The following is an 18,479-nucleotide window of genomic DNA, read 5'->3' as shown; positions in this document are numbered from 1 at the left end:
TAAGAAAACTAAAGTTCCCAAAGCCAGAAGGAGCTGTCATCCTTTATGCTTTGAGTATAAAATAGAATAAATACTTCTGAAAGTGTTTCTGAAAGCATGTGGATATTCAAGAAAAGGCTCTGACAGACAGCTGAGCCACTTATCTGTTCAGCTGTGGCTCAGCCTACATCAAATAATTTCCTTTTTGGTTTCTGCTTAATGAGTAGAACCACTACATATTTGGGTCATGGTCTAAAAACTCGTGCTTCTTCTCTCTGTGGGAGAAGATAGGGAGAAAAGGCCAGGCAATTAGTCTCCATGAAGAGAGGTCTAATTCTGGAGATCCTGGAGGCTTTTAGATTCAGCCAACAGAGTACTGGGGAAAGAAATAGGGCCAGTGTAGCTGCAATTAAAAAAAAATGCAACACCAAATGGTACCTTGGCTGTAGAAAAGCAGTAACAGAATGGAAATGATGCTTGATTGCACATTTCCAGTCATTCTTTTAAAGAGATGTTTTAAAGAAACTCGAGTTAAAGTTTTTTCTTACCTTTTAAGAATGGAGCCCCAGTCTAGGGAGATGACCTTCTCGGGTGGGCTATAAATGATATTTTCTGCCCATACTCCACTGACTATCACAGGACTGCTTGTGGGAAATGTATTACTTAACTCTATGGTGAATGCTTAGGTGATATTCCTGATCTCCAACAAACACACCTGCTCATAGGGAGGCAGCGGAGAATGTCAGGGGAGTCAGCATGCACCTACTGTACCAAGAGACGACAACTCACAGCAAGCATACGTAAGAGTCAGTTTTGCCTTTGGGGCAGCCCACTCTCTGGCCTGAGCCTGCTAGAGGGAAGTTGGCTCTGGAGATCATGTCTAGAGACTCCTCACCCCTATTTTGTTTTCAGAACTGCATGTGATTTTAGAAACACTTCCTGTTCTCCTTTCAGCACAGGTTTTATTTAATTAGGTGTGATGAAACCAAATATTTAAACAGTTAATTAGCAAACTGAAACCTGTAGGTTATTAAACGCTTCCCAGGTGAAATACCTTATTACTCTGTAAGGTTAGAATATCACTTACTTACTTGTTCACAGGCCAGAAAGACTACAATGTCACCTTTCTCACCCGAGCGGTGAATTTCAAAGATAAGGCGTAAAATAGACTCAAAGGAATCCTTTTGAGCCTCACTAAGGTACACAACCTCCACAGGGTGTTTACTTTTCACTTCTATGAGAGGCAAGTTTCCATAGTAAGAATTGAGTTTGCTGATCAGGTGAGGTGAGGAGTTAATTATGAGCTTCAGTTCCGGTCTTGCTAGTAAAACATCTTTAAGAAGTCCAAGTAACACATCAGTTGCAATGCTTCTTTCATGAATATCATCTAAGATGATGACCCCATAGCTACCCAAAAAAGGATTGGACATCATTTCTCTTTGCAACATATCATCAGTACAATACCTATAAAGAAGAAACATTAAAGTTAGAATATTCTTATGCTAAGTCATGCAAAAAACTTCTTAACAAGAAAAAATGCCTTTCCTATATTCATTTCTCTAGATCAGTAATTCTGAATTTTTACTGGGCTGTAGAAGTTGATACAATCTACAGAATTATCACACACAAAAATACAAACAAAATTTATACCCAGTTTGTGTATGTTCCTGGACCGCCCCCTACAAAGACCATTCTGCACCCTAGATTAAAGGCCTCTGACTAAATGTTTATTACAAATATTAATAAAAGCCTGCATCTAACTTTTGTTCTGAGCTTTATACATAAAAAGTAGTATCATAAAACACTCTGGTCAATTTTTCCTCTCTCATTCATCAATGAAAGAATTTTGAGTAAAATTATAGACTTTTCAAGGAAAGGATACAAGAATAACCATCCTGGCTCAGACTCATGGTCCAGCTAGCCCACTGTTTGGATAGACACTATTATTGGTGGTTCATTGTGGGAGATTATATCATTAAGGTGTCATCCAAATAATAAGCAAACAGAAGGATCTAAAAAGTAACCACCTATTTAAGGGCAGCATGAAAATTGGCTAAAATTCCTGGAGTGGGGAGGGGTCATTAGTGATTTTAATGGACTTTTCCCATAGTTCTTGGGATGATTTTTTAAAACTAAACCATTAAGTCACTAAGCTTAATGAAAATAACTTTCTGATACTATTTACATATTTACCTGTATTATTGCTTGAAGAAACCAATCCCGTATGTTTTTTAGCCATTTAAGGTATTTACTTTTATTTATTCTTGTACATGGCAATTCTGAGATTGCTATCTGTAGACAGGTCTGCCTGCAAGGTTAGCCCTTGGCTAGCATTTGGGAACTTTGATTTAGGGAGGGTTCTCACCATTCCTAGAACGATAAAGAGTAGTCTGCTGTGCTGAACCATCTGTACAGGCAATATGGTGTATGCTGCACGTGTGCTTTCCTTCTGGGAGTCTGGAATTTTGAAACATAGTAGGCAGAGGGTGCCTCTACGGCCAGCCCTCAATAAAAACCCTGGGCACTGAGCCTGAGTTTCCCTGGTAGGGCACCATTTCATAAGCTGTGAATGAAGTGCACTGTTTGTGACTCCACTGGGCGAGAGCTCAGGAGCTTGTGCCTGGGTTCCTGTAACCTTCGTCCCATCCACCATTTCCCTTTGCTGATGTTGCTTTGTATCTTTTCACTGCAATAAACCTTAGTTATAAGTAAATGATATGCTGAATCCCATGAATCTTTCTAGCAAATCACTGAACCTGGGGGTAGTCTTGGGGATCTTGACACAGTCCTCAATTAACCTCTTTTGAGGGGAAAAAAAAAAAAAAAGGAAGGAAACAAACATCTATTAAACTAGTGTGAGCCAGGCATTAAGCTGGTGCACACATTTCTTATTTAATCTTCAGAATAAACTTTCAAAGTAGATATTGCTATCCCATTACTATGACTCATTTATAAATAAGAAAATTGAAGTTCAGAAAAATTCAGTACCCTATCCAAGGTCACAAAGCCAGGGATACGGTCAAGATTTAAACCTGGATATTTGTTCTATCTGATGTCACTGTCAAATTATAAAGATTGCTTCCTTGGCCTTGTAGTTTTGATGATAAAGTCCATGTTCTTTGTCTCTGTATCTTTATGAGATCAAAGTGCATGCTCTCTGCCTTTCTTTTCATACACATTCTCATACTGTGTCTTATCAAATGAGCAGTGATAAATTGATTCCTTTCCTCAAAAAAGAAAGCATCTTGAATACTACAGTATTATACTTTGTGCAAGATGCCAACAGATGCATTGAAATCTAGTTTTCAGGTCATCTTTTGCTGAGGTTAATTAGTATATTAATACCAAGTTACTACTGCTTCTCATGTCAAAACAAATTATTTTAATTTATGGTACTTCATTAATGTTAGAAATTAAATCTCTGTTTCCTTTTCAGCAAAACTGACCTAAGCACTGATCTTATAGGAAGTAATGCTGCCCCATAAGATTGACGAGGTATATGTGTTATATAAATACATCTAGGCTTAATTAAAAAAAAGAGAAGGTGGTAACTTATTAAAAACTCCAGCAGACTCATCCAGCAGGGCCTAGCCTTCCAGATGATTATATAAGGGAATTGTGAAGGCTCATTCCTAAAACTTACTATATAAACCTACATTTTTCTGCAGTCCCACCTACTTAGGAGGCTGAGGTGGGACATCACTTGAGCCCAGGAGGAGTCCCACATTACAGTGAGCTATGATCCCACAACTGCATCCCAGTCTGCGTGATGTGAGCAAGACTCCAACTCAAAACAAAACAAAACAAAAATACTTTTTTTCTATATGACACAAAGATATATTTCTGAACTTTATAGTTAAGAGATACTGTGTATACGATGCTTTAAAAAGTGCTGTTAACTAATAAGTATGTAAAAAAAAAATAGATATACTACCAAGATTTCAGGAAATGCAGTTTATATCTTTAAGGCTAAATTTCTAAAAGCTAAGACTATAATAAAATAGTTAAAAGTTTTATTAATATTTATGTTTTATATATTTGAGTTTAACCTTAATGAAAATTTGAGAACTTTCCAGTTCCAAAAACAGAAAATATCACCATTTGACACTATGAGTCACTTCTATGAGATATCTTGATATGTAGTTCCTAAAGCCTATTTTAGGTATATAATATTCAGTTATTCACTGTTTCAAAAAAGGCCAGAGAAAAGCTTAAAGAAGAACAAAGTTGTTACATATAGCATCCAAAAAATAGTAGTAGGCTTAAAGATAGTTTATAAATTGCCTATGATGTGTTTCATAGATACTAAGGGGTTACCAAAAAAATGAAAAACACAGTATCAAATATAGACTACTGCCTTCTAAAATCAATGATCAATGTTAAATCTTCTGATTTAAATAGCTATTCAATCTGAGCTTATTCAAAATTATGGCTAGCATAGCTCTTCAGGAAAATCAATCTTGTTCTAATCATAATTATAAAAATATAAGTATAATTATAATTATAAACATAGCTACCACATACATACACCATGCATCAGTTACATAAATTAAATAGTCCTCACAACAACCCTCAGAGCAAGTATATTAATCATCCACATTTTTCAGATGAGGCGACTTAAAGCTCAAAGAGGTTAGGTGACTTGTATAAGGTTACAAGTGAGTAAGTGGTGGAGACACTCATTTTACAGCCATGTTGCCTCCTCTCCAGAGCACAGAATACCAGGAAGAAAACTGGTATTGCTTTATTTTATCATAGGGGTAGAGCTCTGGCCTCTTTCCTGTGACTCAAACCCTGTTTACAACAATGCACCAGAGTGTCTTCTGACTCTGCACTGGTTCTGGGGGCATGTCACAGTGGAAAAGAAAGTGCAATGTTCAGAAACAAGAGTAACTGTAAAGTGAAGATACAAAAGCAATGAAGAATAAGGCAGCCCAGCAACGGCAGAAAGAAACAGAACGTGCAAAACCTGTCAAAGCAGGCAGCTACTCTCTACCTGTCTCCATGGGTGCCTTTGTACTTCAACCCACCACACCTGAAGTAGCTGTGCCTGTTAAGAAAGGAATGCTATACACAGACTGAAACTAATACATACTTTAATATATAGTATTTCCTTTGGGTGTCAGAATTGAATGCTTGGGTTTTTCACCATAAAACAATCCTAAGTCCAACATGTGATAGATGTTTAAAAGGTGAGGCGTGTCTCACAGCGTTAGTAGATTTCCCCACCATTATTTATCTTTGTGGCTTTCCATATTAAGAAATATCTGAGGCTGGGCGCGGTGGCTCATGCCTGGAATCCCAGCACTTTGGGAGGCCGAGGCCGGCAAATTGCCTGAGCTCAGGAGTTCGAGACCAGCCTGGGCAACATGGCGAAACCCCATTTCTACTGAAAATACAAAAAGTTAGCCGAGTGTGGTGGTGCGTGTCTGTAGTCCCAGCTACTCAGGAGGCTGAGGCACAAGAATCACTTGAACTCAGAAGATGGAGGTTGAAGTGAGCTGAGATCGCGCCACTTCACTCCAGCCTGGGCGACAGAGTGGGACTCTGTCTCAAAAAAAAAAAAAAAAAAAAAAAAATTCTGATTCCATATTATGATAAGGCTGTTACAATATTTCATTTTAAAAATGACTACATTAAAGAGACCTTTTAAAGGGTTTTCAAAGTCTAGATGGTATTAAAGATACAATATTAACTTTAGAACCTAGTCAGAGCCATCATTTAATTAAAAAAATAATTCAAAGGGCTACTTTAAAATGTCAAACAAACCAACCAACCACGAATCTGCTTAGGGATCCTTAACCCTTTCAGGGTCCTATATCTTGTCCTGTCCAGCTCTTTAACTAGTTTGTGAGCTCCTAAGAACCAGAGAGGTTTTTATGTTTCTTTTGTACCACTCATGTACCATTTACACAATAAGCAATTTATAAATACATAGTAATTTAATGACTCAGGGACATAATTGTTATACTAGCAGAAGGTAATATATCTTCAAGAAGTTCAAGTCAGAGTGCTGATGGTCTAAAGACTTTCCCCTATGATTTGACACTAGCCTGAAGACTGTCTTCTATTTTTGAAGATAAACATTTGAGGGAAAGTAGCTTAGTACAAACCAAATGAGCCCCATGGGCTTTCCTTTTTTTCTGGGACAGGGTCTCACTCTGTCACACAGGCTGCAGTGCAGTGGCGCGATCACAGCTCACTGCAGCCTTGATTTCCTGGATTCAAGTGATCTTCCCGCTTCAGTCTCCTGAGTAGCTGGGACTATAGGCATGCACCATCACGCTCATTAATTTTTGTATTTTTTGTAGAGATGAGAGCTCACTGTGTTGCCCAGTCCGGTCTCAAACTCCAGGGCTCAAGCAATCCTCATGCCTTGGCCTTCCAAAGTGCTGAGATTATGGGCATTAGCCACCGTGCCCAGCCCCATGGGCTTTCTGAATGGAGAAAAGAACCGCACCAGAGTGCAGTGCTAGCTGGGATAGGGCAAAATCCCTTCCACTATCCAATTTACTGAACATCCTCCTGGGGATGAGCACATGAGACTTCAGGGATATGAGTATGTGAAAAACCATCCCTGCCCTGTTACACTAAAGCAGAGCTTCCCAAATGGTGTGCCATGGCACACTGGTTTGCCACACAAAGGGGTTACAGAGGTGCACAAATAATGACCCCGAGATACTTATCTACTTGGCTCTTGGAGTGGTCAGGCAATGCCCGGGGCAGCTGAAGCCCGTGGGATGGTCATCTCTGGCTGCAGGCAGCTGTGACCATTTCCTTGAAGTACTGTATGGATACTATCACTTTCTATGAGGGCTGTAATATAAAAGTGCTTGAGAAGCACTAGCCCAGAGCAGTGATTTTCCAATTTCTTTCTCCTTTTTTTTTCTTCTTTCAAGCTCTTGGAAATCCTTATTCAAAGGAAATCTCATAATGAAGCTAAGCACAAAACAGATACCACAACTTGCAGTAGCCACAAAGAAGGCTCCTTGGAATGCAGAAGCCTCTGAAAAGTACAGTTTGAGAAACACTGATCGAAGTCATGATGGAGGCTGATACCAAGTTTTCCAGAAGCCCCACAGAGGGTTTTCTAATGTATCTTACTGGGGGGGCAGGGAAGCCTTCCTCGAGTAGGTGACCGCTACACTGGATACTGAGTGACTAGGAGGAACTAGCCAGGCCCAGAAGAGGCCCGGACATGCTGAGCACAGGGAGGGGCAGGTGTACAGGCACAGGGTGTGGAAGCACAGGCCACACAGCATGCTCCAGGTGTCCATGTGGCTTGCACACAGGCAATGATGTGGCCCCTGCATGAGGCATAGCTCCAGAAGCACATGCTTGAAGGTTCTGAGGGGTCAAGCAAGTTGCTAACTTTTTCCTGGGGATAATGGGAGTCATGGGATACGTTTAGACAAGGAATCCCTGATGATGCCAGTGTGGGAAAGCAACTGTTGCTTGCTGGCTGATGACATGAGAGACCAGTTGCTACTGCACAGCATAGATGCTTAACAGGTAGAATGCTAGAATAATGCTGTTTCAGAATTGTAGAACCTAAGCCAACAATCACCAGCAGGGAGCAGACTGAACCCCGCAAACCAACCTCAGGATTGTTTCATTGGTACAGCAGTTCTCGAAAGGGATCACGTAGCCAACTTCATGACCAATGTTAACATCCATTTCATCTGCCACCCGCAGGGCGAGTTGGACCACAGCCTGCTTGTGGACCTGTGTGCATATCACGCCCCCGTGCTGGTAGTGGATGGAAAGACAATATTCAGCACACCACTGAGGAACCTGTAACAGGCAAAAATGAGACAGGATCAGCTTCTGCTGAAAATAAAAAATGAGACAGCTCTGTCTTATAGCAGGGTTCATCTTATAAGAGATTTTCTTTCATCAGTAAATCAGCAGTGGGCTGTATTACATCTTATTTAGTGAAACTCTGAACAATATGGATTATGCACAGTTACTGCTAGGAAATAAAGTTAAGAATAAACAGCAGTTGGCCGGGCGCGGTGGCTCAAGCCTGTAATCCCAGCACTTTGGGAGGCCGAGATGGGCGGATCACGAGGTCAGGAGATCGAGACCATCCTGGCTAACACGGTGAAACCCCGTCTCTACTAAGAAATACAAAAAATAGCCGGGCGAGGTGGCGGGCGCCTGTAGTCCCAGCTACTCAGGAGGCTGAGGCCGGAGAATGGCGTGAACCCGGGAGGCGGAGCTTGCAGTGAGCTGAGATCCGGCCACTGCACTCCAGCCTGGGCTACAGAGCGAGACTCCGTCTCAAAAAAAAAAAAAAAAAAAAAAAGAATAAACAGCAGTTAACAGGGACTGTGAAAGTTTGACTCCCAGACAAAAAAAGGCAGATAAAAATCAAGGGCAAAATGAAAAAAAAAATACTTTCAACCTCAACTGTGTTTCTGAAAAGACTAATGTATTTAGAGATTATTATTTTCTTTTTGGTTAGAAGAAAGGCTTCTGAAAATATGGCTTCTGTTATCAGCTATTGTGTTTTAAGCAATGTAAATTATAGATGGCATTTAGATATAAAATAATGGCTCAAAATTAAAGCATTTACATTTAAATCCAAATGATCATAACAAATATCCAGATAAGCCTACTTAACATTTCTCTGATAATAAAAGCTAAAATATCCTGGTAATTTACCATCTAAATATAATTAAATAAATAAACCCATAAACCCAGTGAGATAGTCAACCAACCCATCTAGATGTGGAGAGTCAATTCCAAAAAAAGCTACTCTACAGCCATTTTATTTTAAAAATCTTTTTCTTTCTAAAATATATTATGGACCAACTGATGTTTATCACATTCATCTGTACAAGAATTATTACAGTAGAATGTACTGAATTCACTTGTATGCTACAATCTTAAGGCATTGTCAGTAAATTATGCATTGTTACATATGCATTTTAAAAATAAATTATTCCAAGAGTGTTTTTAATTGATCTAAGGTATTTAAACGTTGTAAAATTTCTAATTATCTTGAGGTCTGCTATTTACAAGATTCATTATGAAATTCTTAGATCTGAATCCTCACTGTAATTTGAAAAATAAACATAACTCACCAGAAATACAAGTAACTCCAAAATGAATGACTGCTGGAGACTGCAAATTCTTAAGGACTGAAAGGCAAATGCACTTCCTGCATTTTAAGATAGGTGTCAGCCTTGTCAACAGGTTGAAAGTTATCAGTAATTATTTACTCGACGCTTACTTTGTTCTATCAAAGATGAAAGTTTAAGATCCTGTGCTCAGGAAACATGGAATCAAGGCAAGACCCAGGAGTAACCAGGCACCTAAGGGACTGGCTGGCCATTAATTTGTTCCATGTAAACCCCAACTTTTCTAAGCTTTAGTTTTCTTACCTGTAAAATGAATGCACTGAATGAATGAGAATTATCCTTCAAGTCTGAACTCCTGTGTCGTTTTCTCCACAAGGCTTGCTGCGATCCCCTAGGTATCTAGATCCACAGTGTGCTTCCCACTGTGGCAGCCATCACCCTCCTGAGGTTACCTGTTTGTTCCTAACATCCCCTCAAATGAGCTCTAAAAGCAGAGACCTATCTGTGTTGGTCACCAGATTATCCTAGTCCTCAGTAAATATTTGTTGAATAATTTCTTATACTTTCTAGAAATAATTTAAAATTCTGTGATTCTACATAGTCTAAGATTCTACATAGTCAAAGAATTTACATAAAACTTTACCTCCTTTATTCCTTAGCAAGTAATTTTTTATTCTTGCCAACTCCTTACTTTTAAACTAACTGCCTTCATGTCAGGGGCCACTATCTAGAGTCCCTAGCCAAGACCTCAAACATCATTCATGTGAAACGCTGTATTAAAACCACTTGTTTTTTAAAAAAATTTTCTTTAGGCCAGGCGTGGTGGCTCATACCTGTAATCCCAGCAATTTGTGAGGCCAAGGTCAGAAGTTCACCTGAGGTCAGAAGTTCAAAACCAGCCTGGTCAACATGAGGAAGCCCTGTCTCTACCAAAAATATAAAAATTAGCTGGGTATGGTGGTGTATGGCTGTAGTCCCAGCTACTCGGGAGGCTGAGGCAGGAGAATCGCCTCAGACATGAAGGCCAACACCCTCATGTTACACATGAGGAAAGAAACTTAGAGGTGTGACTTGTCCAAGGTCACACTGCCAGTAAACAGCATGACCAGAACCAATCCATATCTTCTAGTTTCTTGGCGAGTATAATTTCCACTACATCACAGTTGCTTCTAAGCATCTTTATACAAAGGTGGCAACTGAAGCCATGAGATTCTCAGGCAATCAGCATTTTAAATTACTCTTTCTAGGCCGGGTGCGGTGGCTCACATCTGTAATTCCAGCACTTTGGGAGGCCGAGGCAGGTGGATCACTTGAGAGGTCAGGAGTTTGAGACCAACCTGGCCAACGTGATGAAACCTCATCTCTATTAAAAATATAAAAATTAGCCAGGTGGTGGGTGCCTATAATCTCACCTACTAAGGAGGCTGAGGCAGGAAAATCACTTGAACCTGGGAGGCGGAGGTTGCAGTGAGCTGAGATTGCACCACTGCACTCCAGCCTGGGCAACAGAGCGAGACTCCATCTCAAAAAATAAAAAATAAAAATAAATAAAAATAAATAAATAAATTACTCTTTCTAGCCTAATGGTAGTATCCGGGGGACAGTACTACGATGACAGTGGGCACTGCTTTACATAGCTAGAATTGTTGCTGAAATAATACTATCCAGTTTTATTAAAACATTTGGACATGTTCAGCCTGGTTATTACACAAGGTCCAGGACAGCTGCTTTCAAACTCTAAAATTCCACAGGATTCCAATGATCATGAGCCATGTTCTCAAGCTTCTGATTTGGGCCCTTTTTAAAAACTGCATTTAATTTATTTCTCTTTACTCATGTAAACACATTCTGCAAGATCAGTTTATTACAGTATGTTGATAATGGTATAAACATTATACATTCCTGGAAGCACAACAAATATACCAATCCAACAGTCTTCATTTTCCTTTTCTGCCTTCCTCTACATTAGAGCAAACTATTTCACCTATGAGGCAAAGACATTAATTCAGAAATGGGAAAAGGCCTTCTAAATATCAGTTAAAATAACCAGGAGAAGACTGAACATATCCATATTGTGCTTAATGTAGGAATGTTTGCTTACGTGGCCAAGTTAACAGTTGAGCAGAAGTCACAACAAATTATAGTGCACCTACTCAATTATGGCTCTGACCACATAGGATGCAGCTCCCCTTCCAATAACAGCTACTGGGAGACAGTTAACGGTAAGCAATGCAAACACAAACTGAAAAGGTTATCTCTAGCCAGAAAAGAGAGAAACATGAAACGATCTGCCTTATTTGTTACAGTTATACAGTTTTACATGCCTTCTGAATCACTCTGGGCAAGCTAAGCAACATACTGAGGGTTGATTCCTTAACAAACTTGAATTACTGACTAAAAACTGTTATGATTTGGCCAGTGTCGGTAATCTGAATATTTCACATTTCAAGGGATACTGAGAGGGCACCTTTACAAAGAACTCTTGCCTTCTCTTCATTTATAGTAAATGTTGTATCTATTGTTGGTATTGACCTTTCTTGTCCCAATTCCGCTTCTCTTCTGGGTACTACTTAGCGACTTTTTCATTGTCCCAGTTGCATCTTTGTCTTCTCACCAATGAATTACATGCCTGTTAGAGGTTTTGTTTCTGCCCCATGGTTCCTCTTTGGAAGATATTCCCCCCTAGTATTAAAAAACATTATTCTGGATGGACTAACTGACAAGTTGACACTATGGGAACTAGAAAAGCTTAAATAGTTGTACCTTTCTATGAATCATTTGGCTTTAACTTTTTTCAGAGAAACACTGAATTCTGGGTCACTTTGTGACTGAGTACTTAGCAGAAGTTGCACAGTATGGTGAAGAAACAGAAAACTGCTCCTCTAACACATAAAAAAAGCCTATTTTCACAGTAATTTATCTGGGAGTTTGGTGATATGCAACCCTCTGATTTATACATTTGGTCTGGAAATGCTCCCTAACTAGAATCAATACTTCACATCTTTTTATTCTGAACTCACCGAATACTTTTTTTCGCGCTTCTCAATCCATTTTCTAAATGCAGTTTTCTGTACTTCTGATGTGCCATTTGCATAAAGCCAGAGCAGTGGGGCCTGCCCTATGCTGTGTCCCAAAGCCCAGTTGGAACCAACTCCGGGGCATGCAGGGTAAGCAATCGAGGCATGAGAATGTGCATCCCTGGCCTCTTATTGCCTGCCTGAAAGGAAATCACCAACACTCTGGCCAATCTGCTGCTATGACAGTAGGTAAGAGGAGTCCTCTGGGTAATCAAAATCTAATCTAAATCAAGGCTTTATCAGCCTAAGTTAGCAACTGCAGTTCTACAACTTGCAAATTCAGACAGTGAAGCAAAGATGCTCCATTCCCGACTCCGGGCAGCACACAGAGGTTGGGCCGCTGGGTTCTGGGAGAGCTGGGGCCCGGGGTCTTTGGGGTGGGCTGTAGGGAGATCTCCTATAAGAATCTGCAACCAGATCCAGATCGGAATCAAGGGAGCAGCAGCAGCATCACGTATCCATGTATGGTCTCATCACTGCCATTGTGGCAAGAGGACCTCCACATGAGCTATGATAGCGTAGAACTTTGTCCTTTCCATCTACTGCCAGTGATTGTTTCACCTCATCTAATGGATAATACAGTTAACTATAATTTAATATAGTTAAATGAGAATAAATGAAGTGAGAAAAAAAAAAGGACCTCCATGAGACACAAACTACTGTTCTGTTAGACACATACTAGTCCCAAAAGCCTCTAATCCCTTACTTTCGATCATCAGTTTGTCCATCAGGGCCTGAGTCCTCTTCTGCTTTCTTCTCTTAATGTCTCTAGGACCACCAATCCTGCAGCTACTGTCAAGGTCCCAATCACTCCCTTTAATTTCAGTACCAGAAAAACAGAATCCACAAGTTGAAAGGAATCTAAAAGACCCACCAATTCACCCAAATTCACACAAGCTCATGGTTTTTAAGTTTGTAAGTTTTAATGGTTTCAACAACATTCTTGTAAAATGCCTATGCCTGAGTATGCCCCTAAGGCAGCCATCTCACCCAAAGTGAGCCAATATATCAGAATCCATTACTGAGGAGCGAGGCCCCTTCTAAATCAAATGTCACACATCCCTGGGTAACACAATTCACATATATCTTGGTTTTGAGTGAATACAGGTAGAATCTACCAGCAGAAAACGGTGAACAAGTTTACCCAGTCAATAAAGGTACAGATGTTCTAAGCTATACAGCTTCTTAGTATCTAAGTTAATTCTTTGTTATATCATGCTTATTCACCTCACCGACCCATCCATTCATGGGAAATTTCAGGACAAAAGCTAGAGAAGGAGAAACAAGCAAAATAGACACTTCTAGAGATGTTTCTCTTTCAGGATCTTTCATAACTTGTCTGCAAAAAATGTCATAGGAAAAGATTCTATAAACATATGGGAAATTGTCCTCTGTTTCTCTGGGGCAGTCATAAAATAGACTTCACACTTCTGCACTGAAGACAGATGAACTCTTTAGGACCAAGCTTGGCTCTAAAGAAAGACTTTTTTCTTGAAAGGTTTAAAACTCTGAGGAACAAGAAAATATTCTTGCAAACTGTTAAAACAACAACAACAAAAACCAAGTTGTTTTCAGAAAACGACCAACGCTCCCACTATCTAAATTAGTTTAGAATAGATCCATTTTCTTATTTGAGTACTATTTTGATTTTTCTCACCTTGAAGATACATGTCGTCCCAATTAACAGAAAATAAGCATAATTTATTGAAATAATTGAGAGATTAAAAATGACAAGATAAACCATTGCTAGGTATTAATATAACATATAATATATAACAATTCTTGCTCTTGAAGATGATAAATTCTAAAAGAAAACTCAAGAAGTATATTAAAAATTTTTTTAAACTGCAGTGTGGATGAGCAATTCTGAAACTACAATAAGAATTGTTCTTTCAAGTATCTTTACTTGTTCAATCTGAGAACAGGTAAAGATAGTGTGAATAACGTGAAGTCCTGTTTCTCATAGAGCAGTTATGGATATGAAAACTGGGAAGGCTAGAATAAATCCTATAGTGCTAAACTGGAATCAGAGGCATCAGCACAAACTCATGGTTTTTAAGACATAGAAAGATAGATAAAAAATATGAGAGGTAAGAACATAGAAATACATAGAAATAGAGAAAGACAGAAATAGAGCTAGAGAGACAGAGAAACAGAGCCATAGATAGGTGGACAGACAGAATGAGATGTGTGTGTATTGCATTCACATACATTTATTTCCTTGTTGTGTCCACTGAGATGGCCTAAAAGCAATGATAGGCTGGGTGAAGTGGCTCATGCCTACAATTCCAGCACTTTGGGAGGCCAAGGCAGGCAGATTACTTGCGCCCAGGAGTCCGAGACCAACCTGGGCAACATGACACAACCCTGTCTCTACAAAAAATACAAAAATTAGTTGAGTGTAGTGGCACACACCTGTAGTCCCAACTACTCTAAAGGCTGAGGTGGGAGGATCACTTGAGCCCAGGATGTCGAGGTTGCAGTGAGCTGTCATCATGCCACTGCACTCCAGCCTGGGTGACAGAATGAAACCCTGTCTCAAAAAAAAAAAAAAAAAAAAAAGAGGCAATGATAAACCAATGGTAATGGGTACTTAGTGTCCAGATGTTGGTTTCAAAACACAGTTCACCACTAAAAGGAACCAGGACTCCTGGAGATAAAAAAAAATGGTTTCCCTACACTGGCATGGGGAATGTACTAGATGAACCTGGAACATCTTACTGAGCCAGAAAGCAAAGACGTGCTCAGAAATAATGGGGAAATGTCAAAAGGACAGAGAAGTCACATCAGGGGCAATTTGAACAATAAAGTTGGCTTAGTAATACATTATAACCCATAGAATAAAATAAGAATTTGAGTCCACACTGATACAAATAAATGATGAAGGAGAGAAAGCTCAGCCTTACAGAAAAATTCTAAATAATGTGTAGAAGGCATGTCAGAATTAGAACAATCATCTTTGGTTACTAGTAATGTAATAATTCAAAGGTAAGAATCACCAAAAATGCTAACACTAGTGGATGAATGTGAAACTGCCTTTGCAGAAATTGTAACAGTGAGAAAATTATGATGGTGAAGGAGATCTGACCTGACCAATTCCATCTTGCCTTTCACTCCCAAACTGCCCTTAACCATTCCTGCAGTGGGCCAAGCTAACTTTTGGAGACATTTAGTTTACAGTTTAAATGATAATAGAAAAATGAAACTGGCCTTTGTAAAACTAATGAAAGGACACCAGGTTAGGAGGATGAGAGGGGCCTGAATTCTGCCAAGATGTAAGTGTAGTTAAATGATTACCAGTCATTATTCCAGAGGTCACAAGATTTGTAACCTCCCTGTAAATAACATCACTATGATAGAACCTAAGATTGGCCTTCTGAGATGTCTTTTCAGGTTTTTGCATTTTTGACAACTGGATGGGCCTGTAACTGGACAGACCAGTAACTCCTCTGTTGTCCCTACCCAGAAGTGGACTCAGCACATGAGGACTGTTTTCCACACCTCTGTGACTGCATCCTCAGCCAATCAGCAGTACCCATTCCCTAGCCCCCTACCCACCAAACTATCCTTGAAAAACTCCAGCATCCAAATTGACAAAGAGGCTGATGTGAGTAATAGTAAAACTCCTGTCTTCTGTTTAGCCAGCTTTATGTGTATTAAATTCATTCTCTATTTCAATTCCCTTGTCTTGATAAATTGGCTCTATCTGGACAACAAACAAGATGAACCCATTGGGTGGTTACAAATGTATAATGAGAAACATATTTATATACTCTCAAAATATGTATCTATTAAATGATTAGAGGGAAATTATTAACTTTTCAATAAAGAACCAGGCAGACACCACCTTACCAAGATCAGATTTAACATCACCAGCATGGGCAAAACTGACATCTTGTACCTTCTGATATGAGGCACTGAGAAGGATACACAACACTTGTGTGATCTTCTTGCCACAAATGTAGAGCCTGAACCTAACCCTAAGGAAACATCAGACATGTTCAAACTGAGGGACGTTCTGCAGAATATATAACCTGTGCTCTTCAAAAATATCAAGGTCATAAAGGACAAGGAGAGACTGGGGAGTTGTTTCGGATTAAAGGAGACTTTAAAAAATGACAATAAAATGCAATATAATTTTAGATTGGATTTTAGACCAGAAAAACAATTTTTTTTCTGTGATTATAAAGGCTATCAGTGGGAAACTGATTAAATGTGAATGTCTAGAATTCAGATAATAATTAGATATCAACATTAAATTCCAGATTTTGATAATTATATTATGGCTATACACTATTTTTCAGTAAATACTGTGTTAAGTATTTGGAGGCAAAGGGCATCATGTCCTCAATTTACTCCTAAATGGTTCAGAATAAAAATGTGTATGAATGTATGGAGGGGGCAGGGAGGTAAAGACACAGTTTATACAGTAAAATCTTACATTTGGGGAATCGGGGTGAACAACATATGGAAAATCTTTGTACTGTTTTTGCAACTTTTTGTAAGTTTGAAATTATTGTAAAATAAAAACACATTTTTTCAACATGTTATTTGTCCACAGAAACTAGGAAAATTATACTCATTCAGTTCTCATCGTTAGCTTCTCGCAATGAACTGAAATCGTTTGTTATAACAATAACAGCATAACAAAGAACAAATCATAATAAATCCTTGATACTGGCAGCTGTAAATTAGATTTAAAAAATCTGTTGTCCAGCCCTTCTCTTTTCAAATTACCTCTAAAGTAATTTAACTTTAGGCCAGGTACAGTGGCTCATGTCTGTAATCCCAGCACTTTGGGAGGCCAAGGTGGGAGGATCGCTTGAGCCCTGGAGTTCGAGACCAGCCTGGCCAACATGGTGAAACCCTGACTCTACCAAAAATACAAAAATTAGCCGAGCATGATGGCACATGCCTGTAATCCCAGCTACTCAAGAGGCTGAGGCACAAGTATTGCTTGAACCTGGGAGGTGGAGGTTGCAGTGAGCCAAGATTGCTCCACTGCATTCCAGCCTGGCTGACAGCAAGACTCTGTCTCAAAAAATAATAATCATAATAAAATAGGTAAACTCTAGAGATAATAAACAACTTGGAAGCAACAATTTATAGTGGAAAATATTCTTTTAACTCCAATTCAGAAAGCTACTGACATTAGATAGAAAAATTATCAAATCCTTCCGGGCCACAGTTTATTCATCTAAAAAAATGAAGGGGTTCCATCAGATTCTAATTCTATTATATTAGACCATAGCCTATTCTACTAGATCTATTCATAACTTCTCTAAGAGAAACAGGACTTCTCATTATTCACACTACATTGTCTATTCTAATTCTTCCATCACCAGAATCTAGAAATGAATTTCACGATAAAAATACTGGTTGCTTGCTTTAAAACTTAAGAGTAAAATATGGATCTCACGTGAACCAAAACTTGAAGTTCAAATACAACAACAAACTGAATAATAAGTATTTATTAACTATCTAATGTTGGGGCTCAGAACATACCTGAATATGACTGAAGGAGACCAGAGTATGTGACCTCAAAATATGCTTCTTTTGCACATTTTGAGCTGCAGACATAGGAATAGCTCTGAAAAGTTGCCTTTTTAAAGATAAATTTGTGCCTATACAAGAAATCTCTACTTATAAGGGTATCTCCCTCTGTGCACCAGGCGGAGATGACTAAGTAGAGAACACATTGACTTACAGCTTCATAACAAACTTCACTTTCATTTAAGGTGCTTTTCCTGGCCATCTCATCTTAAAGGCTTGTTCCCCACAACCTTTTTTACTTTGTTTTAGAGAATGATGGTATTTAAGCCCAAAATTTAAATGCTTTCTTTGAGATCTACTCTAGAGACTTACTCATTTCTCTGGGGTTTTTCCCATGTACACATGAGGCATACGTATTAATACACTTCTGCTTGTTTTTCTTCTGTTAATTTGTCTTTTGTTACAGGGAGCCTCAGATAAGAGTTATAAAGGACAGAGAAAATTATTATATTTTTTCCGCGTCTACACTACCCAGTTTTTTTTGGTGTTTTGTTTGTTTGTTTGTTTTTGATGGCGTCTCACTCTGTCACCCAAGCTGGAGTGCAGTGGCATGATCTCAGCCCGCTGCAACCTCCACCTCCCGGATTCAAGCAGTTCTCCTCCCTCAGCCTCCCAAGTAGCTAGGACTACAGGTGTGCGCCACCATGCCCAGCTAATTTTTGTATTTTTTTAGTAGAGTCGGGGTTTCACCATATCAGACAGGCTGGTCTTGAACTCCTGACCTTGTGATCTGCCCGTCTCAGCCTCCCAAAGTGCTGAGATTATAGGCGTGAGCCACTGTGCC

General features: G+C 39.3%; 1 protein-coding gene across 3 annotated transcripts in view; it reads right to left on the bottom strand.

Moving 5' to 3' along the window:
- DHX32 (DEAH-box helicase 32 (putative)) overlaps nt 1-18,479 on the bottom strand; it is a 63,494-nt gene that overhangs the window by 21,093 nt on the left and 23,922 nt on the right. For 2 of the 3 annotated variants that reach the window (XM_021944079.2, XM_021944077.2), the window contains exons 4-6: nt 7,580-7,773; nt 4,976-5,029; nt 1,071-1,443 (exon numbers count right to left, since the gene is read on the bottom strand). In XM_021944079.2, the coding sequence (XP_021799771.1) occupies nt 1,071-1,443; nt 4,976-5,029; nt 7,580-7,773 (621 nt within the window). The remainder of the gene's footprint in view (nt 1-1,070; nt 1,444-4,975; nt 5,030-7,579; nt 7,774-18,479) is intronic. The other variant, XM_031652577.1, reaches the window with a different exon arrangement.

The sequence above is a fragment of the Papio anubis genome, chromosome 11 (assembly GCF_008728515.1).
Source record: "Papio anubis isolate 15944 chromosome 11, Panubis1.0, whole genome shotgun sequence".
Lineage (NCBI taxonomy): Eukaryota > Metazoa > Chordata > Mammalia > Primates > Cercopithecidae > Papio > Papio anubis.
This window is presented reverse-complemented; position numbering and strand designations above follow the sequence as displayed.